Source organism: Sus scrofa, chromosome 15 (genome assembly GCF_000003025.6).
Source record: "Sus scrofa isolate TJ Tabasco breed Duroc chromosome 15, Sscrofa11.1, whole genome shotgun sequence".
Classification (NCBI taxonomy): domain Eukaryota; kingdom Metazoa; phylum Chordata; class Mammalia; order Artiodactyla; family Suidae; genus Sus; species Sus scrofa.
Genome location: NC_010457.5, coordinates 16,248,260 through 16,272,664, shown reverse-complemented (window position 1 = coordinate 16,272,664; position 24,405 = coordinate 16,248,260). Strand labels below are relative to the sequence as shown.

At 37.8% G+C, this 24,405-nt stretch overlaps 1 protein-coding gene across 43 annotated transcripts in view; it reads left to right on the top strand.

Moving 5' to 3' along the window:
* R3HDM1 (R3H domain containing 1) overlaps positions 1-24,405 on the top strand; it is a 183,398-nt gene that overhangs the window by 141,694 nt on the left and 17,299 nt on the right. For all 43 annotated transcript variants that reach the window (XM_021075238.1, XM_021075208.1, XM_021075236.1 and 40 more), the window contains 2 exons: positions 9,883-10,037; positions 13,568-13,719. In XM_021075238.1, the coding sequence (XP_020930897.1) occupies positions 9,883-10,037; positions 13,568-13,719 (307 nt within the window). The remainder of the gene's footprint in view (positions 1-9,882; positions 10,038-13,567; positions 13,720-24,405) is intronic.

The window sequence follows — 24,405 nt, the reverse complement described above, 5'->3', positions numbered from 1 at the left end:
CTAGGTGGTGGCCCTGACTATCCTTGTTTTTTCATTGATTCTATAAACGTTTTTTAGTATTATAAGACCACCACAGACTCAAACAGTGTATATTACCTACAAATCCACCTATTTCCCTTTTCCCTTCTCCATTAACCTGCCGCCACTGAAATCTGGAGCCAAATGTATCGGTAAGTACCCATAGATTTCCTTGAGTTTTATACACTCATGCATAGGACTGTCATTTAAATACCTGTGAGCTATAATTTCTGTGTGGCTGTTTTTATTAGGTCTTTGTGTTTATGTTTATTTCAGACACAGAAGTAGGACAGCAGAGGGTTATAGAGGAGAAAAAATAGTGAAGGTGTACTGGCAGATGTCTGTTCTTCTAAAGTCACTTCACAGGCTATTCTTAGTTGAACTTGGCTGCTCACTAAAATAGTATCACAGACATAAGACAAACTAGATTACAAACTTTGATGATCTGGAAGCAATTCTTATAAACTATCTTGTTGATCTAGTTACAATTAAACTTAGAGTTGGCAAAATGGCTCATTCAAAAAAAAAAAAAAAAAATCTGGAGTTCCTGTCATGGCGCAGTAGAAATGAATCCACCTAGGAACCATGAGGTTGTGAGTTCAATCCCTGGCCTCGCTCAGTGGATTGAGGTTCTGGCATTGCCATGAGCTGTGGTGTAGATCACAGTCTGGCTCGGATCTGGCGTTGCTGTGGTTGTGGCTGTGGCCAGCAGCTGTAACTCCAATTAGACCCCTACCCTGGAAACCCCTAGCCTCCACGTGCTGTGGGTGTGGCCCTAAAAAGCAAAAAAAAAAAAAAAAAAGAAAAACAGAACAAAAAAAAAAAAAAACTACCCTGACAAGCTTATGCTATACACATGCAGTTTTGAAAAAAATTAACATTACAGTTAAATGAAATAACCTTTAGATTGATTGCTATTCTGAGTAAGCAGTTCTTCAGTCCCTTTCCTATTATCTTTCTGATTGTGTCTCATCTGTATTATTAAGAATGCTTTCCTTTAACACAAACGCTAGTTCAGATCACCTATATAAAATAAAACTAGCCTGTTAAAGCAATACTTTTCTGCTGAGCATTGTATTTCCTCCTTGCTCTCTTCTCTGTTAAAGGGAAAGAGAGTTAAAAATAGAATATTCTTTGGAGCCCTCGAGGGAAGTGCCTGAGCCATCAATTTATATTGTCCTACTTCTCTCAGCTTGCAGAATTGATTGTGGTTTCCTCTTGAAAGTGCTGGAAGAAATGGGATAATAATGCAACACTGCAACCCCTTAACATAAGAGAATGTCAGTGTTAAATAACACCTACGTTGAGATCTGGATGTTTATTCTGTTGTTTGGTTTCACTTACATAGGCAATGCTTGCTTTACAAAATAGAAGCTTTCTCAATACACAAATTTCTGTAAAAGATACTGTTTTCTTCTTATATCAGGTTAAATCCAGATATATCTCAAGGTGGATTTTTTTTTAATTCTGATATAATGGAACAAAGTTTATTGAAGTGTAATGTAGGTAATAGCCAAGTTGGGATGCATTGAGGAACAGAAATACTCTTATATCTTTTTTTTTTTTTTTTTTTTGTCTTTTTGTCTTTTTGCCTTTTCTAGGGCCGCTCCCGCGGCATATGGAGGTTCCCAGGCTAGGGGTCTAATTGGAGCTGTAGCCACCGGCCTATGCCACAGCCAAAGCAACACCAGATCCGAGCCACATCTGCAACCTGCACCACAGCTCACGGCAACGTCAGATCCTTAACCCACTGATCGAGGCCAGGGATTGAACCCACAACCTCATGGTTCCTAGTCAGATTCATTAACCACTGAGCCATGACGAGAACTCCTCTTCTAGCATTTTTTTAAACACAGTGGTAATTTTAATTCTCTAGGAATCTATTTTACCCTTCCTAATATTCAACCTTCTCCCTCTTTTCCAGATCACTGGATTTTTTTTCTCATACTTGGCAGTCTTCAAACAATACTTTTGATACTGTCAGAACTATGTCTCTCCCCTTCCTTCGTCTGCATAATTAGATAAAGAACCTGAATCACTGTGCCACTTCTATAATAAGTGCTACTTTGTAACAGTTGATACTCTGCAGCCTGAATGTTTAAACACTGGTTTAAAGCAACTTGGAAACTTCTTTAAAATGTAAATTCTATGGAGTTCCCATTGTGCTTAGCGGTAATGAACCCAGTTACTATCCATGAGGATGCAGGTTTGATCCCAGGCCTCACTCCATGGATTAAGGATCTGGGGTGCCGTGAGCTGTGGTGTAGGTCGCAGATGCAGCTCAGATTCCACATTGCTGTGGCTGTGGCTTCATCCAGCAGCTGCAGCTCTGATTAGACCCCTAGCGTGGGAACTTTCATATGCCACAGGTGTGGTGCCCTCCCTGCACCACCCCCTCCCGCCCTGAAAAAAAAAAGCAGGATGTAAATTGCAAGTGTGTGTAAAGTGAGGCAGCATCTGTAGTTAAATAGTCTTTTATTTTATACTGCTAATTATTATTTTTCTCTTGCATAAACATTAGTAAGGTTCTTGTTTAATTGGATTGGTAGGATGATGTTTTACATTTCTTACCTTTTTTAGTGCTTTTCAACTGAATATTTCTAGTTATACGATTATAATAACTTTAACCAACAGAGTTCCTATGGTCAAAAAAGTCTAGTAATCTTTTTGTAGCATTTAATATCATGTTCTTCAGAGAGTATACTCCAGAATTACTTACTTTTTAATAAGTTACTGGGCTATTATTGTTTGTTTCTTATGATTATTTGAATGAATGATCAAACACCTTATCATGACCTATGGAAAAACAGTTTGACTACCTGTCCTAATGCCAGTAGAATTTCCTTCCTGGGTACCAGTTACACAGTGTATCAGATTTTAAATGATGCTTTTTGGAGTTCCTGTTGTGGTTCAGTGAGTTAACAACTTGACTACTATCCATGAGGATGCGGGTTCAATCCCTGGCCTCTCTCAGTGGGTTAGGGATCAGGCATTGCTGCAAGCTGCCACGTAGGACATAGAGGTGGCTTGGATCCCCCATTGCTGCACCTGTAGTGTAGCCTGCAGCTGCAGCTCCAGTTTGACCCCTAGCCTGGGAACTGAATTTGCTGCAGATAAGGCCCTAAAAAAAAAAATTTTTTTTTTTTTTTTTTTTTTTTTTTTTTTTAAATGTGACAGGAGTTCCTATCATGGCTCAGCAGAAACAAACCTGACTAGCTTCCATGAGGACACGGGTTCGATCCCTGGCTTCACACAGTGGGTTAAGGATCTGGTCTTGGCTGAGCTGTGGTGTAGGTCGCAGATGTGGCTCAGAGCTGGCATTGCTATGGCTGTGGTGTAGGCCGGCAGCTGCAGCTCTAATTTGACCCTTAGCCTAGGAACCTCCATATGCTGTGGATACAGCCCTAAAACAACAAAAAATAAATAAATAAAAATAAAATTTTAAAACAAATTGTGACAGCCTTAGAAAGATTCCTCAAGCCCTGACAGCTTCCTGATTGCTGTGGTTCAAACCTAGTGGATTTTCCTGCCTTGAATGTAAAAATGAATGTAAACCTTATTCAGTTTATAGAAAAGAGCCATTACCTCACAAGAACTTCAAGACTTCACCCATTTAATGGAACATGCCCTCTTACACACATGATGTCCAGGTTAAAGCTGGCATTGCTCCACTGGGTAACCTCTTCATTCTTGGCAAAGCAACTCAACTTTGTGGAGAAGAGAGCCAAATTTATGAAAATTCTACCAGAGAAATCTTCTAATACTTATCTTGAATATGGCAGTAGAGTATACATTTTGAGCAAAGGCAGCCCTTGAGGCGAAATAGCAAAGCTATTGGAGGAACATTGGAGATTGACATGGAAATGCTCAGGCTGAGAGATACAGACCAGAGGATGTGGAGTCTGAAATATGTCACTGTTTGAGCCACCTCTTCCCATTCCCAGCTGTTTCATATACTTGTGAAATCAAATTACAGTAAGGCTGTAAAGAATAACCTTGAAATCCCAAGGTCACAAACCATGCATCTTGAGAGTATCAGGCAGAGCAAGTGAAGGAGAGAGCCTCCCATGGAGAGGACCTTGTGGGCTAGGTGAATAAAGGCATGGTCTTGCTTTCAGCCCTGAAGTGCCTATAGCTACAATCTGGACTGACTGCTAACCAGCCTTTCACTCTCATTCCTGTTTTGAGTAACAACATTTAATACTCAATCTTCAAAAGAAAAAAAAAAAACTTTCCTGGTTGATTGACTATTTACAGTAATTGTTTTCCTACACATAAATTTCTCTCAAGACTTAGTATGTTAAACCACAGTAAAAAGTCTTCATCAGCCAAAATTCTCAGAAAAAGGAAGGAGGTCAGCTGTTTAGTGTTCTGCTTATTTGAATAGGATTACCTTAGTACTCTTTCTACTTTGGTATTTGAACCTGAGAAAAGTAAAGTTTAGAATCAGACTGCTATGTGCAGATCCCAGCTCCAGCACTTGACAGCTGGTAACCTTGGACAAAGTATAAACCTCTCTGTGCTTTTGTTTCTTCATCTGAAAAAATGTGGATAATAAGTTCATAAGATTGTGAGCACTTAACGGGTTAATATATGAAAGTGCTTAGAAGTGCCAAAAAACTAATAAATATCATGCACATCTTAGCTACTAATATTGCCTTGTTGAACCATCAGAGAAGTGTTAATTATGTGGTATTCTAAGTGAAAATGCCTCGAGATTTGGGCTAAATTTGTGTTTGGACTGAATTCCAAAGTGGACATCAGAAACAGACTTAACTTTTTCTTTGATATTTAGTCTTTTTGTTAGTTTCTCTACATATACCTTCTTCCTAAAAGTTCCAAGTTTAGATCAGTTGAGTTTTTCCTCATCTTTAGATTGTTAACTTGAGGTCTAAATATGCTCCAAGAAAATTTACTTTAAAAAAGGGGGGGGGGGAGTTCCCTTTGTGACTCAGTGGTTAACGAATCTGACTAGGAACCATGAGGTTGCAGGTTCAATCCCTGGCCTTGCTTAGTCGGTTAAGGATCCAGGCGTTGCCGTGAGCTGTGGTGTAGGTTGCAGACGTGGCTCTGGCATAGGCCCGTGGCTATAGCTCTGATTCAACCCCTAGCCTGGGAACCTCCATATGCCACGGGAGCAGCCCAAGAAATGGCAAGAAGACAAAGAGAAAATTTACTTAAATATTTCCTTCCCATAGCTTTGTAAAATCCCTGTTAATTAGCTGTAGAAACATTGCATAGAAAAAGGTTTGAAACAGTATGTGTCATGTGGTCCCAGTTCATAAATAATATAAGTGGGTATGTATGTAGAAAAAATAAGGCAGCCATATATGCAACTAATTGTATATATTATAGCATATATATAATCACCTATACGTGATCGTTTTACAAAAATGGTAATGTGGAAATTGGCTTTTCCCTTTTTTTGTTTCAGATTTTCTTAGGTGAAAACCTATTTTATAATCAAGCTTTTTTCAAAGGTTATTTTGTAGGGGGGCAAATATATTTTTAATACCCTTTTTTTCTCCAGAAATGTTCAAATAAAACCTTCATTTCACCCTTTACATATTAGACGTAAAACAGTCCTGCTCTTATGAAGTGAACACTAATTACATGAAATCTGTGGTTCAGCTGCTGTGCAAATTTTTTTAAGGAGAGTTTTAATGACTGATCCATGAATTCCAGATTGAGGTGATTTATATTCATGGGATTGTTTCATTTTATTGAAAAGGCAGGAGTTCCCGTCATGGCTCAGTGGTTAACAAATCCGACTAGGAACCACGAAGCTGTGGGTTCAATCCCTGGCCTCTCTTAGTGGGTTAAGGATCTGGTGTTGCTATGAGCTGCGGTGTAGGTCCACAGACGTGGCTCAGATCCTGAGTTGCTATGGCTGTGGCATTATGCCGGTGGCTACAGCTCCAAATAGACCCCTAGCCTGGAAACTTCCATATGCTGCACGTGCAGCCCTAGAAAAGACAAAAAGACCAAAAAAAAAAAAAGAAAAGAAAAGAAAAGGCAAGTATATTTAACCTTATTATAAACATGTTACCTTAATTAGAGTTTTTGCTAACCAAAACCATTCACTAAACATGGACAGTGGGAAACTGACCATTCATTCTCAGCTTGTCATCACATGTTAAGGTCCTGATTTTGTGTAGAAGCATATATTATTTTGATTCCATTCTGTTAAGAATGTGTTTTTTTCCCATTGTTTATTTAGTAATTTTTGTTTTGTTTTTTAGGGCCAAACCCACAGCATACAGAGGTTCCCAAGCTAGGGATCAACTTGGAGCTACCGTTGCCGGCCTATGCCACAATAATGTGGGATCCGAGCCACCTCTACAACCAACACCACAGCCCATGGCAACGCCAGATCCTTAACCCACTGAGCGAGGCCAGGGATCAAACTCACAACCTCATGGTTCCTAGTCAGTTCGTTTCCACTGCGCCACAATGGGAACTCCTAGTAATTATCATTACTGAGTGCCCTTTTTTTTTTTGCTCATTTGTATGATAGCTGATATGAATATTTTTGGGTTTCTTTCCTAACAGGTTGGGTGGAGTGTTAAAAGGTTCTAACCCAGGAGTTATTCTCATGGCTCAGCAGCTAACAAACCCAAGTAGTGTCCATGAGGACATGGGTTCAATCCCTGGCCTCTCTCACTGGGTTGAGGATCCCATGTTGCCGTGAGCTGTGGTGGAGGTCACAGACGCAGCTTGGATACCATGTTGCTGTGGCTGTGGCATAGGCCAGTGGCTGCAGCTCTGATTAGATCCCTAGCCTGGGGCTTCCATATGCTGAGGGTGTGGCGCTATAAAAAGACAAATAAAAATGTTTCCAACCCTACAGGTTAAGGATACCATGTTGTCATTGCAGCATCTTGGTTCACTACTGTGGCTCAGGTTCAGTCCCTGGCCAAGGAACTTCCACATGCCATGGGCATAGCCAAAAAAATTTCCTGGAGTTCCCGTTGTGGCTCAGTGGTAACAAACCCAACTAGTATCCATGAAGATGCAGGTTTGATCCCTGGCTTTGCTCCGTAGGTTAAGGATACAGCATTGCTGTGAGCTGTGATGTAGGTTACAGGCACAACTTGGGTCCCTTGTGGCTGTGGCTTTGGCTGTGGCTATGGTGTAGGTAGGCAGCTCCAGCTCAGATTTGACCCCTAGCCTGGGAACTTCTAAATGCCCTAAGAAGACCAAAAAAAAAAATTTCCAACCCTGCTCTTAAAAGGCACATCATTCTTCCCCCCCCCCCCTTTTTTTTAATACCTGTCTGGTTTTAAGAGAGAAGAAATAAGGCAATGAACAAAAGGTTAACAAGAGAGCTTCTCAGGGAAGATGTTTTATTCTAAACTCTGACATCCTTATTTTTAATAGCTCCACTGTTATTTCAAAACATGTCCTCAGTTTGTTTATGCTACTTTTTTTTTTTTTTTTTTTAATGTCTGCACCTGTGGCATATGGAAGTTCCCAGGCCAGGGACTGAATCCTAGCCACAGCTATGACCTACACTGCAGCTACAGCAACACCAGATCCTTTAACCCACTGCAGTGGGCCAAGGATTGAACCCCAACACCTCCACATCGACCCGAGCTGCTGCAGTCAGATTCTTGGCAGGAATTCCTATTTATGCTACTTATGAATGAAGTAGTAATATTAGTTATTTTTCTATTTTCACTATATTTAAAGTCTGGAACCTCTTAGAAGTTCTCTTTTGAAATTTATTGGTGCAAATTTCATGATGTAGCCTCCCAGTGTCCCAGTATTAGCCACTATGTCATGGAATCTGTAGCTATTTATTGGAAACCTTTCTGTGTCAATTATTTTTTTCAAAAAGAAACAGCTGCAGTCAGAAGGCAAACAAGGTGGCTCTCCAAATACTGGCAAATTTAGATAAATAAAGGAAATCTTAGAACCACATTTACACGTAAATTGGCCTTTTTCCCCAAAGTTTTCTTTCGAGGTAGGCTGTAACTTTGAATTTTTTTTAATAAAATACAAAAATAATGTGGAAAGTATTTGAAGTTTCTTAGAGGGATGTGACTATTTAACTCAAGGTATTTAAGTCAGATTATGTTAGAGTAAGTTCTGCTAGGTGTCTGAATTTTTCTTTTAATTTTAGTTGACTGTAATTCTATCAAGTCCATTATAAGAAGTTACTTTCCCAGTCTGTAAATTTGAGCCCAAATTCTGACGCTACAGTAGATTTATGTGTGGATATGTGGGTGCTCAGAGATGGTATAGAGTATGAATTTGAAATACCTGCCATTTGAAAACTAAAAATAGTGTTGGATGTTAATTATTAGACTAAGGAGCAATAAGTTTCTTTATCTGTCTACAAATTTGAGTATTATAGGAATTTCAAAGGGAGAAATGTTTAGGAAATAGCATATTGTCAATGACTATATTACATATAAGGACTATAATATACATTTCTTTGTAAATCTAGATTGGTAAGAAGTTATTTGAAACATGACAATAAACACCTTTGCTGTATAAGTAGAATCATTTTATAAAACCCTTCACTATTAAAGATTCACTATAACTAGATTTTTACCTGATTTTTACTTTGTCTTTAATATGTTGCTGTTATATATTTTGTATTCATTTCCGTAGAGAAGGTTGATGCTAGAATTTATTCATTTATTGAGTCATTGAGGCTTCCAGGCAACTACAGTGACACTCTTGTCTACAATCAATACCTGATATGGGATCTTTGCCATTCCTGTTGCTTTAGGGATTAATAAAGATGGAAATGAAAACTAATATTTATAAGATAGCAAAATAGATTTACGGTGTTATCAGAGAATTCATCTCACTGGCCTTTAGTTGTGGAAATTTGTATAGGCAGTGCCATAGTTTATGTATGTAGGAACAGTTTAGATACCCCAAAGCTGAAGTTACTTAATTTATTTTTACCTTTTTTTACTTAAAAAAAGGGTTTTGTTTTAGTTTGCAGAAATTTATATGTCTTGAGCAAATTGGTTTACCTGAAAGAATCCTTCTAGAATCAGGAGACACATATAGTTCACACTCACTACTCTTAAACCATATCATTTGAATTCTTCATTAAATAACTAATAAATTCACTCAATAAAAGTATATTTATACTCAACTTACCACTTAAATAACCAACAGTACCTTCAGTTTAGGAAGAACTGTCCCTTAAGAGTTTGATTTGTGAGCTTCAAGCAGATTGCTTAATCTCTCTTAAGGACTGGTTTCTATGTTAAGTGATCTTAATAATATAGTAAGTAAATAATCTTAAAAATTGCTAAATAACTCTATTTTCTTGTGCTATAACATACTGATTTGTATCTTAGTGTGATTTTTCAAACATACAGCCATTTTATAAAAGTCATGGTGTCCTTCCCCGCCCATCCACCTCCACCCCCCATTATTTTTGGTCTCCAAAGGACCAGTTCTGCCACTACCAACTCACAGTACTAATTTTTTAACAAGAGACCCTGCATTTTGCTTTTGTTCTGGGCCCCACAAATTCATGTAGCTAGTCCTGGTCCACAGAAACTATTTGTCATAACAGATTGTAATACACACTGAATAGTAAATGTCTGTATGAACCAACTCTTTGGGCCTATAAATTTCCTCAACTGCACAGGAAATCTTTGTACACAAATTTTATTTGAATGTGTTATTTTTGGGGTGTGGGCAATTTAGCTTACTTGGGTTACCTGCATAGTAAACCTTTGAGAGAATAGCTTTCATAATAGAGGGTTTTTGAGATTTGCTGTTTAAACACAATTCTGTCATTTTAGAATGCAGTGTACTTGCTTAAAAAAAAGAAACATACTGCTAGTGAAATAAACTAAAAGCAGGATTTAACTCACTGTGCCGTTACAGGTTATCAAGTCATGCCCAACCAGCAGCAGAACTACCAAGGACTAGTTGGAGTTCAGCAACCCCAGAGTCAGAGCCTAGTAGGCGGCCAGCCCAGTAGCATTGGAAATCAGATTCAAGGAGTGGTCATCCCCTATCCTTCAGTGCCATCATATCAGGTATGTGGTCAGTCTCACCCACATTGGATAGAGGTGATTTTTGAATAAATTAAGTGTATAGCTACATTCTTCTCCTTTTAGTATGGGGAAAACACTTAGGTGATAAATAACTTCATAGTCTTAAGAGTTTTATTGGTCATTGAAGCTTTGTTGTGTTCTCATTTTATTGTATTATTCATTTACCTCATTAATTTTTAGGAAAAAACATCTGAACCACATTAATACTAAGAAGTAACTTTTTCTGGCATTGTTTGTTTCCAACTACATAATATATGGACAAATGTCTTAATCTGTTCTTCAGCTCCTTAGAAAGTCTCTTGAGGAGAGAGTGAAATAGAGGGCCATAGGGGTGGAGGTGGGTACATGAAATAGAGTATAGATTATAATTCAGTATTTATAGAATACAGAAGAAAACAATTTCCCGTACTGGAACTGACTTTTTTCCCCAGGTCAATCCCAAAAAGGAATAGTATGTCACGTGTTGAAAATGTCACAGATTTTAATTTATAGTTTTAAAGTGGAAATACCTATTTCTTAACTCAGATTTTTTCAGTATACTGTGGCACATTTTCAGAAATTTGTTTTACCTTCCTTTACCTTTCTGGAATAAAGTGCAAGTGGATTTGTTTTATTCACTCATTATTTCCCGTAACTGAGTCTGATGTTAAGAAATCCAAAGACTGTTTCCATTTATCGCAACAAGATGAAAACAATCTATTTGGGACAATGAATGTACATGTATTTCATCTAAACACCAATCAGCAAATTGGTGATAGTATACAGACCAATAACTGAAGGACTCATGAAACATAGCCATGAACAGATTAGGGATTTCACACAGAAGTCTTCTAGAAAGATACAGACCTTTAACTCTTAAAAAGAAATTATGGGTCTAAATTAGTTAAGAAGACATTCTGAGGGTGGGGAAGAATGTGAGCAAAGGAAGTAGCATATTTTGTGTGATCCCAGAAAATTGTAATTAAAATGTGGAATTGTCAAGGACTTTTGAGCACTAAGACTATATCTCTTTCAAAGCCCCTTGATAAATAGAAAGCAACTAAGGAAAAAAGCACTTACATCATGAAACTAGATTTTACATCTTTCTTTTCTTTCACATCCTTCATGCTTGTTACTCCTTATCCTTCTTGCTTAAGGCTGGGCACATTAGGCTGCCTATTCCCTACTTCTCTGTAGCTAGACATTAGTGAGAATCCCTGCCAGGCCAGGAGCTCTCCCTTCTCAAGGAATCCTGGTCATACTGATCTAGTATGTCAGGCATCTGTTAGATGCTCAGCACTGTGTAAACACAATCTGCTTTGAAATATAAGTTGAAAATAAATTACATCCTTGTTAATGTACTTTTTAAAAACAGAGCAAAGGGAGTTCTCTGGTGGCTCAGCAGGTTAAGAATCCAGCATTATCACTGCTGTGGCTCTGGTTACTGCTATGGCACAGGTTTAATCCTTAGCTCGGGAACTTCCACGTGTCATGGGCTTGGCCAAAAAAAAAAAAAAAAAAAAAAAAAGGAATTACATACTGGAAATGTTTCAGAGCTAAAACAGTTACTATAATTTCTATAACATGGTCTCTACAAGTTATAGATTATTTTCTCATGGTATTTCATGTTATTCTCCCACTTGGGATAAATGGTTATGAGAAGTATTGCTCTGATGAGCAATGAATGACAGCTTTCTTTATGCTTACTACCACATTTAGGTAAATAAGCCAGGTTCATCTAAAAAATAAGTCACTTCCACATGCCGCAGTTGTGGCCAAAATAATAAAATAGATTTTTTTTTTTTTTTTTTTTTTTTTTTTTTTTTTTTTTTAGGGTCGCACCTGTGGCATATTGAATTTCCCAGGCTAGGGGTCCACCTGCATCCTCATGTATTCTAGTTGGGCCTGTTACCAATGATCCACAGTGGGAACTTCCATAAAATAAATTTTTTAAAAAATAAAGAATGAATTAAAAAAATTGAACCAGAAAAGTCATCTCAGTAGAGTGTATTCTGCTGAACATGCTCAAGTATTGCTTCCTCTCTTTTGGTACTTCAGTTTTTTTTCTTTACCACTAGTTACAAATTTATTCTGTAGCTTGAGTCATCTAGATTGAGCTGTGTCATTTTCCCTAGATCTGCCTTGCATATATACTTATATTCAGCTGTTAATAATACTCTCAAAATGTTACACTGCTTCCGTAGACAGAAGGACTGAAATATATTGTGTCATACAGAATTGGATAAATCAAACCAATAACTTTATGTACAATAATCGAGTCAAATTGAAAGTAACTAATACTACTATATATTTTAATATTACTCATATTACTGTATATTTAGAAAGGACTAGTTGCATTTCAGAAATATGTTATATAGGCAAGACTTAGAAGTTAATCATTACTTAAAATCACAGAGCCCAGGTATAGGTAATCATGAAGTGGTTCTAGAACTAAGGCTGTGGACCCAGTAGGCATGGAAGTACCCTCTTAGATTGTTAGACTTGATGTAATAATATCCATAAAGTTCTTAGAACAGAAGCTGAACATGGTAGTTACTTAGTAATGTTAGCCTTTATTGTCCTCACTGTCACTACTGTTATTGCTGCTACTGTTGTTGACATCATCATCATCAGAAGCTTTTACATGGGCTTTATTTACCAAAATCAGTATAATGCAACTGTAATGTAGCACATTTGTAGATTATGAAACTATTATGCCTATGTGGTTTCTATTTTAGAAACTATAGAAATTAGAGAATTGAATCCATTGTGTTCATACAGTTTCTGTGTAGATAATGATGAAAACAGAAAATTGAAAGATCCACATCCATCCTATGTGCTAGATCTGTAGATGGAGGTAATAGAGAGAATATGCCTCCTGAGGTGGAGGTGGCATCCCATTTTTGCAAATAATGAACTCTAGAGCCTCAGCAGAGTTAAGTCATTTGCCTGTAGTAAAGTGATGGAGTCCTTATCATATCTGTGTATCTCAAACTCCAACGCTCACACTTTTTGTGATCCAGTGTATCTCACCAGTACCATAGGTTTTACTTTGCTGTACCTGAGGTAGATTGTTTTACTCTTTCCATGTCAAATGGTCATCCTTATTTGGGAGCAGTTTCTTTTTAAAAATAACTTCTATTTGGGGACCCAAGTCATAGCTTTTTTTAATAATCTAATGCACCTAGCCTACTCTACTGTTGATAAATGCTATCCAAAAACCATAGCCAGGTGAAAAAAACATAAGAAGTAAAGTAGTGGAATTCCCTGGTGGCTCAGCAGGTTAAGGATCTGATGTAGTCACTGCTGTGGGGCGAGTTTGATCCCTGGCCCAGGGGAGTTCTGAATGCGGCAGGTGTGGCCAAAAAAAGAAAGAAAGGAAGTAGTAGTACTGTAACTAACTTATAAGAACAACCTATTGGCAGTTTGAGCTTATTCCTAACTGCTCATACTTAGAAAGTTTATAGAGGTTAGGGACATTGACATTTGCAAGGTTTTGAAGAATTTTTTTCACTTTGTCTTTCAAATTTTAGGTTTCACTGCCTCAAGTTTCTCAAGGAATTGCCCATCAGACTTATCAACAGCCTGTTATGTTCCCTAATCAGCCTAATCAAGGATCTATGCCCACAGCAGGAATGCCAGTTTACTATAGTGTCATTCCACCTGGCCAACAAAATAATTTAAGGTGAGTATGAATAAGAAGCCTAGTCCTATAGCTCCTCATTGTTTATTAGGACTGTGGTCTGTTCCTAATTTTTAAGTTGCCTAAGGGGCATTACCTGAAATCATTCTTTAATATAGAATAGAAAAACTACAATACAATCTATTTTTCTAGTGTTTCTTCTAACAAAATCAGTATAAGCAAAGCATTTTATATGTAAAGGAGAGTCAGATTTTCTCTCATATGCCTGAAAGTAGTAGACCAGTCTCCTTTTATTCACCCAAATGGAATAATAGTTCCTTAATGCATCTGTAGATCTTGCAGTTTAGAGTGTTTATGTATTAGTATTTAAGGTTTTTGTAAGAATTTAGAGAGAATGTATTTCCTGTATATAACCTGGGCAGCAAAATATCTTGCTAGACTATTTCAGGCCCTGGAGAGCTCCTTTTTCTTCAGTAAGAGGAGGGAGGCATATGAGAATCAAATGAAAGTAAGCATGAAGTATTCCATTAGCTACTTAAGTTGAAAGAACAGAAGTGTCTCTGATAAACCTAATGTGTGTTAAAAAAAATAGTAATCTTCCTTTGACTTGGGTGCTTTTGGTCTCTTGTTCAGGATGTGTTACAGTCTTTATTTATTCTCATGACATTTCTGTAAGGGTGCCAGAGGAGCCTTGGTTGCTCTTCTTAGCAAGGGGTCTGAGGTTATAATTATTGATAAAGGTTGTCAACGAGTTAAGGTTACAGATGTTATTTATTTGTGAATAAGGGATTGTAATACTTGCCTCATTGAATCTGCTAGGGAAAACAGGCACTTGGCTCTCTCTCACTCTCTTTTTTTTTTTTCCCTGTTAGAAACACACACATACACACCTAAGGAACTCACATATTTCCTCCTCTCTGTGGCTGCCACAAATTGAAAAGACCCAGGCTTTTTAAACAAGTTGAATGTGAATCTCACAGGCAGCTTTGGAGTTTTATATTATGATGTGCTCCAGCTCTTTTATTTATCTGAAAGAAAATTACCAAAGGAATCTTTCCTAGGTAGGACAGAGGCTATGAGAAATAGGCGTTATTTGTGTATTAGTTACTTCTGTAGACCTACATGCTGTATAGAGGGCCTTTTGTGAGGGAAGAAGATCAAGCCTAAAAGAAACTTTAAAAGGTGACTTTAGACTTTAAAACATATTCAGGAGTTCCCGTCGTGGCGCAGTGGTTAACGAATCCGACTAGGAACCATAAGGTTGCGGGTTCAGTCCCTGGCCTTGGTCAGTGGGTTAATGATCCGGTGTTGCCGTGAGCTGTGGTGTAGGTTTGCAGACGCGGCTCGGATCCCGCGTTGCTGTGGCTCTGGCATAGGCTGGTGGCTACAGCTCCGATTAGACCCCTAGCCTGGGAACCTCCATATGCCGCGGGAGCGGCCCAAAGAAATAGCAAAAAGACAAAAAAATAAAATAAAACATATTCATGTTTGTTAAATCTTTCAGTCTGTTGAAATACAAAAGGTTTTGTTTGCTTGACTTGGAGGGACCTGGAGTGTGTATCAAGGTGAGAGGGGACAATTCTGTATCCCTTCTACTTTCAGCCCTATTTTAAGCATAATGGCAGAATCCAAAAGCTGTCTAGTAGATGCTGGTGACTACACCTTGGAAAGAACTGTACTTAATTTTTGTCCCTGGGCCAGCTTGGCCTGAGGATTACTTGAAAGCACGGTATTTAAAAGGTTTCCCCACAACGTCCCTCCAACTTGAATCTTGAGATTGTCTTTGGAATTACTCCTAGTTTAGGGCTGTGACATAGCTGAGGTAGATAAATTTGAAAGAAACTAGCTACAAGTTGATAGTACTGATTGGTTACCTTGTAACAAACTGGCACTGATCTATTCCAACTACAGATTACCAGTGTGAGAAATAGGATGGGTTGCACATAAAGCAGAAATACTTATCCTGTTTCTTTTAAGAGTAGTTATTTGGTAGGACGTCAAGTCATGTACAGAATTAATTAAGGATCCCTTTGGGTGAAAAAAAAAATCTGTAAGTAATGACATTTTTCAGAATGTAACAGCATTCTTTATAGAATGTCTTTTTTTTCTGAGCAGTATTTAATAAACAAAATTGCCATAATGTTTTAGATTTCCAACTTTGAAAGATCAGCTGTTGGCATTTATTATTAATCAAGTCACTGAGTTACCATCTAAGGGCCAATATATAGGGACCATTCCTTCATAATTCCAGATTTACTAGCTTGTATAAATTATATTTTATCATACATATTCTAGTGTATTTACATGTACAGCAGAGGTTTGTCTGAATACCCAAGCACCCAGAACAGCTCTTGCCTCAGAGTAGAAGATTGCTAAATCCATACTGAAGGAATACACTTCTTCCACGTCAAAGACCAGCTCTGCTTATATTTATTTGCTCAGATATGAAATTCTCATGTACCGTATTAGCCTTAAATATTACTTTATTTCTGTAACCTCTGCATACTTTTCAGTTTTTTCATTTGTTTTCTTAAAGTACAAAATAATGTTGACACAAGTGAAGCAATCAATGCAAAGATGTACATGTAAAAGGAAAGCTAACCATCATGCCCTATTCTGCCCCCACCTCCAGGTAGCCACTGCCTTCTGTCACATTAGTCTCCTGCCCATACAGACATGCACGCATGTGTTAGAACTGGTTGGTAGGTTCTAATGAAATAGACATTATCTTGCTTTTTTTTCCCCTTGATATATTCACATCAGTTTAGTAAGTATTAGTCTAAAACATGCTGGGTTCTTTTAGTTTTCTTTCACAAACCTACTTTTGTTTCAATGGGATCATGTCATCTAGGCAGTTGTCGATGATGGTTACGACCTCCTCCTCTCGTCCCACTCCTTCCACCTGAATTATCCCACACAGGCGTATGCTGGGTAACCCATGTTTCTATCCTGGTTTGTGTCCTTTCTCACTTTTCTCCTTGGGGCTAATCGTGTCCTGACATGGGTATGGAAACATAAGATAAATTAACACAGTGAAATGTAGTTTATACTTTAACATATAAATTAGTCTACAGCTATGGTTTATACAACCGTATTATGTCTGACAAGTGAGAGAATTTAGTCCATTCAAAGGTGGTCATATAACTTCTGCCCACTTGCGTCTGTTTATTTTACCACGCTGTACTTGCTGGTCATTCTTCTGCCATTTTCTGAGAAGTCCAAATGTGTGCTATATTCCTTGAGGCTCTTCATCATGGAATCTCATATATCTGATACAGGGCATGAAATGCCAAAATTAGTTGTTGTTTTTGTTGTTGTTGTTTTTGCTTTTTAGGTCCACACCCACAGTATATGGAGGTTCCCAGGCTAGGGGTCCAGTCAGAGCTACAGCTGCCGGCCTACACCACAGCCACAGCAACACGGGATCCAAGCCAAGTCTGCGACCTACACCACAGCTCACAGCAATACCGGATCCTTAACCCACTGAGCGAGGCCAGGGATCAAACCGCAACATCATGGTTCCTAGTTGGATTTGTTTCTGCTGTGCCACAACAGGAACTCCCTAAATTAGCTGTTATTTAAATTTATTTTTTTATAGCCACACCCTTGCCATATAGAAATTCCTGGGCCAGTGATTGAATCTGAGCTTATGCCACAGCTGCAACACCAAATCCTTTATCCCACTTCTCAAATCTGAATCTCCTTAGCAACCCTAGGCACCACAGCCATATTCCTAACCCACTCCACCATAATAGCAATTCCGAAATTAGCTACATTTTTAGATAACTGAATCTTGTGCCACCTGGCATTTGTTATCAAGTGTCATGATATGGTTAGAAAGAACATGGGATTCAAAATCAAACCTGACTTCAAGTCTGTGTGATTTTTTTAGGTAAGTTACTTAGTCTTTTTGTACTTTTCTCATTGCAAAATAGTAATTCCTCACTATAAAGGCTTACAGAATGTATTAACAATATGAGTTCATATTGTTACTGAGCTTTAATCATTTCCACTGCTAAAGCCTGCTTGGTCTTATTAGGAAAGCATGAAGTTCAAGAAAAGAGTGTAAATTGTGTTGTCTATAGCCTTTATTTTTCAGAATACCAGAAAGTTTGTTTTTCTCTCTAATATCCAGAAAGAATTTACCTATTTAAATATATTTAGATATGGAAGAAAAGTAGGAAATAGTCTTTGTCCTTGGAGTGCTATAGTTTTTATGGGAAGTCAAAGCTAGACGTAGGAAGCAATTAGAAAGACATGCAAAATGAATATAAGAGGGATAACCTGAGAATATAAAAGAACAAAATATTTATAGATACTAAGCATCTTGCTGATCAAATGGTATTTGACTTGGTAGATCCCCGGTGGCCCAGCAATTAGGGATTCGCCATTGTCACTGCTGTGGCATGGGTTCAATCCCTGGTCTGAGAAGTTCTGCATGCTGTCGGCGTGCCCCAATAAAAAAACGGTATATACCCTAGCATTATATTTTGCGCCCTTTCTATTTGGTCAGCATTTTGTTCACCTTCAGTTTCATTTATACTAAAATGGTGTTTTTATCACAAGAAAGCTTAGAAATGCAAATAAAAGCTTTCTTCCAAAAAATTTTTCTTGCCCAAAGTTTTTACATTCCTAGAACCTTGTCTGTCCTCACAGTGTCCTTTTGAAAAAGACATGTCCATCTACAGCCATACCACCCTGAACACACCCAATCTCATTTGGAAAAGACATGTCCTTATTTTTAGTGTATGTATAGACTATGAAATACAAAAAGAGGTTAACCAAATAATTTAACCCAAGGACCTGAACTCTTCTTTCCTGATTTCTGGCACCCTACTTTATTAACATGTCTATCAGTAAGTCCTAATCTTTGCAGCATGTTAGAATCACCTGTGGAGCTTTTTTATGGTTTCAGTAAGAACCTCTAGCCCTCTATATTCTTATTTTATTGGTCTGGGCCTGAGCTTAAGTTGGAACATCATTACTTTTTTAAAGCCTTCCAGGTAATTCTTCTGCCAACAAAAGTTGAGACTCACTGACCTATGCTAAGCACCCCTATAGGTTTTTTTGTTTTGTTTGCGGGGGGTTGTCTTTTTAGGGCTCCACCTGAAGCATATGAAGGTTCCCAGGCTAGGGGTCAAATTGGAGCTACAGCTGCTGGCCTACGCCACAGCCACAGTAACCCCAGATCCCAGCCGTGTCTGCAGCCTATACCACAATTCACAGCAACACGAGTGACCAAGGCCAGGGATCGAACCTGTGTCCTCATGAAAACTAGTCAGATTTGTTTCTGCTGAGCCACAACAGGAACTCCTTTTTTTAACCCGTTAGATTTCAGCTATGCGCAAGTCGCCGTAACCCAGTAATATTTTACACATTTGCCAAAAAGTCATAATGTCTGTCATTATTACTGAATTTTTATCCAATACCCAGTGTCCTAAGGTAAAACTAGGTAAATTCTTCCATACCAAAAAGTATAATAAATCTCAATTTGTTCCATGGGAAAAAGCATCTTAAACTCTAAATTAATAGGATCCCAATCCAAGGCACTCTTGTTTTTACTATAGCATTACCGGATTGTAAGAGTTCTAAGAGTTCCTGCTGTGGCGAAGTGGATTAGGAATCTGACTGCAGAAGCTCGAGTCTCTGCAGAGGTGCAGGTCCCATTTCCAGCCTGGCACAGTGGGTTAAGGATCCGGCATTGCCGCAGTTGCAGCTCAGATTCAGTCCCTTGCTGGGGAACCTCCATATGCCGTGTGGGTGCAGCCATTTAAAAAAAAAAAAAAAAGAAAAAGATTTCTATAAGAACACTAAGTGAGCCTTTGTTCTGAAAAATGTCTTCCTTAGCTTGAGTTGCTTAGCAATCCATTTTCTTGTGGAGGCTTATAATGCAGAACAGCAGAATTTGAATTAATCTTTCAGCTCAACTTTTCATTTATCGCTGAGACACCTTTGTATTTGGATTGGATTATCTTATTATGTATACCGTGAAGATTGAACATAGCGTGATACAGGTCATGTGTCTTGTCACTTCAGCAAGCCATGTACTGGTCAGAGAAACCAGTTTTCTGACTAATCATGGTATTTCTCTCAATCTGTGATAATGGGGAAAAAATTAATTTCATTCCTACAGTCTTCAAAAATGGCAAGCTAGTTGGATAATGTCTTCAAAATGCTCTCTTTTCAAAGTTTTTTTTCCTCCTGTTTTACCATTCATTTTCCCATTTTTATCTTGAAACTCAAAAGGAAAATGTACCTTTGTCTTTGATGTGCAGTCTCAAAGGGCTAGCATACATAGAGGGAAACTTGAAAAGACCGTAACCTTTATTTTTCAAAACTGCAAAAAATGCTTCACAGAGTCTTTAAAAGAAAGCCTGCTTTTAAGTCTTTTTTTCCCTTTTTCATCCACATAGTCCGTTTTTCCTCATTTTTGTATCCTCATATTCCTCTAGTATACCCTTTGTCCTACTTCTTGAACTGTCTTGTTTCCCTTTATTTCTCCTAAACTTCTAGTTTTTCATTTTTGGTTTTTTTGTTTGCCTCAGCTATCATTTGAAATAATTGTCAATAACAAAATCTCAGTCTGAACCACATCTTTTAGTGAAGTTGTACTTCTGTTGTTATTAAAAGAGAAGTTGTTAACACTTAGCCTCGAGAAGTAAAATGTAATAAGAAAGCTACTTCCAGTGCTAAAGCATTGCCTTTTCAGAAAGAACATTTATTTTCTCTTGATTGGATATAACAGCTTTTTAGTATTTTTTATAAGTGTGTATTTATCATCAAAATTAATTGCTAAATTGTTTTGTTGACAAAAATAATGTTAAATGGGAAGGGAAGATGATGCTTATGGCTGTTTAATTTCTTATGAACTCAGCAAAAATGAGTGATAATAGTGATAATAGTAATATAGTGATAATAGTGATAATAGTAATATATCATAATAATTTTTAAGTGGATACCGTTAAAGAACAGGGGGAGATGTAATAGCTTCTGCCAAAAAAATTTGTTTTTCAGTCTCAGTGTGTTTCTATTGAGAAATGTATTTCTCCTACATCTGCATTTTGTCTTTTAAAAGTGTTTTCTCTAACTTGTTTGAGTATTTATGATTATATATGTGATATGTAGTCATTGTAGAAAATTTAAAAATATAGGAGTTCCTGTTATGGCTCATTGGTAACGAACCCAACTTGTATCCATGAGGATGTGGGTTCAACCCCTGGTCCCGCTCAGTGGGTTAAGGATCCAGTATTGTCACTGCTGTGACTCTGGTCACTGCTGTGGCACAGGTTCATTCCATGGCTCGAGAACATGCTTCAGTCACGGCCAAAAAAGAATAAAGGACTAGAAGGAATGAATAGATCCTTAATGCTTTTGAGGGGGCCTGTACACATGCAGTTGGCATCTTCAAAAGAGAAGAAAGAGAGGAACATAAAATTTTTGAATAAGTAATGGCTGAAATTTTTCAAATTTGGTAAAAATTATAAACTTGCAAATCCAAAAAGTTCAGCAAACTTCAAGCAAAAGAAATATGAAAAAAAAAAGAAGAAGAAGCTGAATAAGTTCCTGTTGTGGTTCAGCAGATTAAGAACCTAATTAGGGAGTTCTTTGTGTGTGTGTGTGTGTGTGTTTGTGCGCGCGTGTGCGTGCTTGTGCTTTTTAGGCAGCATCCTTGGCATATGAAGTTTCCCAGGCTAGGGGTCCAGTTGGAGCTACAGCTGTCAGCCACAGCCACAGCAACATCAGATCCAAGCCTACACCACAGCTCAAGGTAAAGCTGGATCCTTAACCCACTGAGCCGGGGATCAAACCCACAACCTCATGGTTTCTAGTTGGATTCATTTCCACTGTGCCACGACGGGAACTCCTAGACTGGGAATTTACATATGCTGCAGGTGTGGCTAAAAAGCAAAAAAAAAAATTTTTAATTAAGAAAAAGAACCCAACTAGTATCCATAAGAATATGCATTTGATCCTTGGCCTCGCTCAGTGGGTTAAGAATCCAGCATTGCTGTGAGCTGTAGTATAGGCCTGCAGCTGCAACTTCAAATCAACACCTAGCCTGGAAACTTACATAAGCCACAGGTGTGGCCCTAAAAAGAAAAAAAAAAAAAAAAAAAAGGAAGAAAGAAATATGAAAGAAATTTCCCAAAAACTAATAAAGAGAAAATTGTTAAAAGTAGCCAGAGAAAAATTACACATTGCATATGAAAGAACAAAAGTAAGAATTAGTAGACTTCTTGTTAGAAATACCACAAGCCAGAAGACAGCGGCACAACATCTTTATCTGAAAATGTTGATTAAATTTGGTTTAAATTCTAGTGAAGGAGTTCCCATTGTGGCGAAGCAGAAATGAATCTGACTAGTATCTGTGAGGATGCAAGTTCGATCTCTGGCCTTACTCGATGGGTCAGGGATCTGGCTGGCATTGCTGGGAGCTGTGGTGTAGGTCACAGACGTGGCTCAGATCCTGTGTGGCTGTGGCTGTGGCATAGGCCAGCAGCTTCAGCTTCAATTCATCCCCTAGCCTGGGAACTTCCATATGCCATACCTGCAGCCCTAAAAGGCAAGTTAATTAATTAATTAATTAATTCTAGCAAAATTTCCTCAGTTGTCATCGTGAATCAGTCATTGGAACCAACAAGTCTCCCAGTGTTTTTTATTCTTTGTTAACTCCTTCATTCTCTTTAATTCATTACTAAGAAATTAAATGTGTGATACTCAGATGGCTACAGTCCCCAAATGAATTACATCGATTACTTTTATAGCATCTTCAGGGAACACAGCACATGTCTACTAAGTAATATTAAGTTCAGGAAGCTTGCTTGACTATCATTGATTTTAAAAGATGACTTTAAAAAGGGAGAAAGCCAAATGACTTCCTGGCACACTTTGCCAACTACTCATAAATTTTCAAAAACAACACGTTTGATAGGCATTAAAAGCTGTAGCACATGTGGAGCTTGCTTTTCAAATGAACTAATTATTTCCTAAGACAAATACACCAGTTACTCTTCTCTCCATCAAAAAATAATAATTTTGGAAGCTCCGCTGTGGCACAGGTTTATTAATTCCTGGTCCAGGAAAACCGTCCCCCCCCCCCCCCGTGCTACAGGTGTGGCAAAATAATAATAATAATCTGAAATAACGATTATAGTATTTGTAAAACAATGAAGAGAGGAGAGGTATGATGGACATAACATCTTTCTGTAGAGTTTTGAATGCTCTTATTTTTCGTAAATCATCAACCTTTTTGTGGGAGACTATGTAATATGACTTCTTAGTATGTACCTTTTATATACATACCATTTTTATCCATTCTACCATTTCCTTGTTTATAAACAGCATCATACACTATGCAATTCACCCACTAAGTGTACAATTTAATAGTTTTCAGTACATTCAACATCTGTTACCACAGTCAACTTTAGAATATTTTTATCTCAAAAACAAACAACAGAATCCCTGAGGTGGAAAATCAAACCAAGTGTCCATTAACAGATAAGTGAATAAATTAAAATGTGGTGGACATATACAATGGAATATTATTCAGTCTTTAAATATAAGGAAATTCTGTCACATGTTACAACATGGATGAACCTTGAAGAGAGTATGTAAGTGAAATAAGCCAGTCACAAAAGGACCGGTATCATATGGTTTTACTTCTATGAGTTACCTAGAGTAGTCGAAATTCATAGAAACAGAATGGTGGTTGCCAGAGGCTCAGGAAAGAAGGGATGGGGAGTTGCTGTTTAATGGGTACACTTTCAGTTTTGCAAGATGAAGCGTTCTGGAGATGGGTGATGGTAAAGACTATAAAACAGTGTGAATGTGAATGACACCGAACTGGATACTCAGAATGATTAAGATGGCAAATTGTATGTATGCTGTGTGTATTTCACCATAATTGTAAAAATTTTAGTGTAAATATACTGATGAAGGGGGGGGAGAAATCGTGTACTCTTTAACTGTCACCCTCCACAACCACCGTCTCCTAGTCACTAATCTACTGTCTCTATAAATTTCCCTGACAGGGATATTTCACATGAATGGAATTACATGTAGTCTTTTTTATTATTATTTTGACTATGCCTGTGGCATAGGGAATTTCTCAGGCCAAGGATTGAACCCACATCACAGCAGTGACCCGGGCCACTGCAGTAACAAGACTAGTGCCAGATCCTTAACCTGCTGAGCCAGAGAAGAACCCCTGTGTAGTCTTTGGAGCCTGGCTGCTTTCACTCAGCATAATATTTTTAAGGTCATCCATGTTGTAGCATATTATCAGTAATTTATTCCTTTTTATAGATGAATAATATTCCATTGTAGGGACTTATCACATTGTATTTATCCGTTTGTTGATTGATGGATATTTGGGTTGTTTTCACCTTTGACTAGTATGAATAGTTGTGGTATAAACGTTAGTTTGAAATTTTTGTGTAGACAAATGTTTTGTATTTCTCTTAGGTATATACCTGGGAGTGGAATCACTGGGTCATATGGTAACTCTGAGTTTAATCATTTGAGGATTTGCCACAGTTTGCCAAAGTAGCTGCACTATTTTATATTCCCATAAGCACTGCACGAGTGATCCAATATCTCCACATCCTTGCCAACACTTGTTAATTATCTTTTTTATTACAACTGTTCTGGTGGGAATAAAGTGATATCTCATTGCAATTTTGATTTTCCAGATAACTAATAATACTATCTTTCCATGTGCTTTTTAAG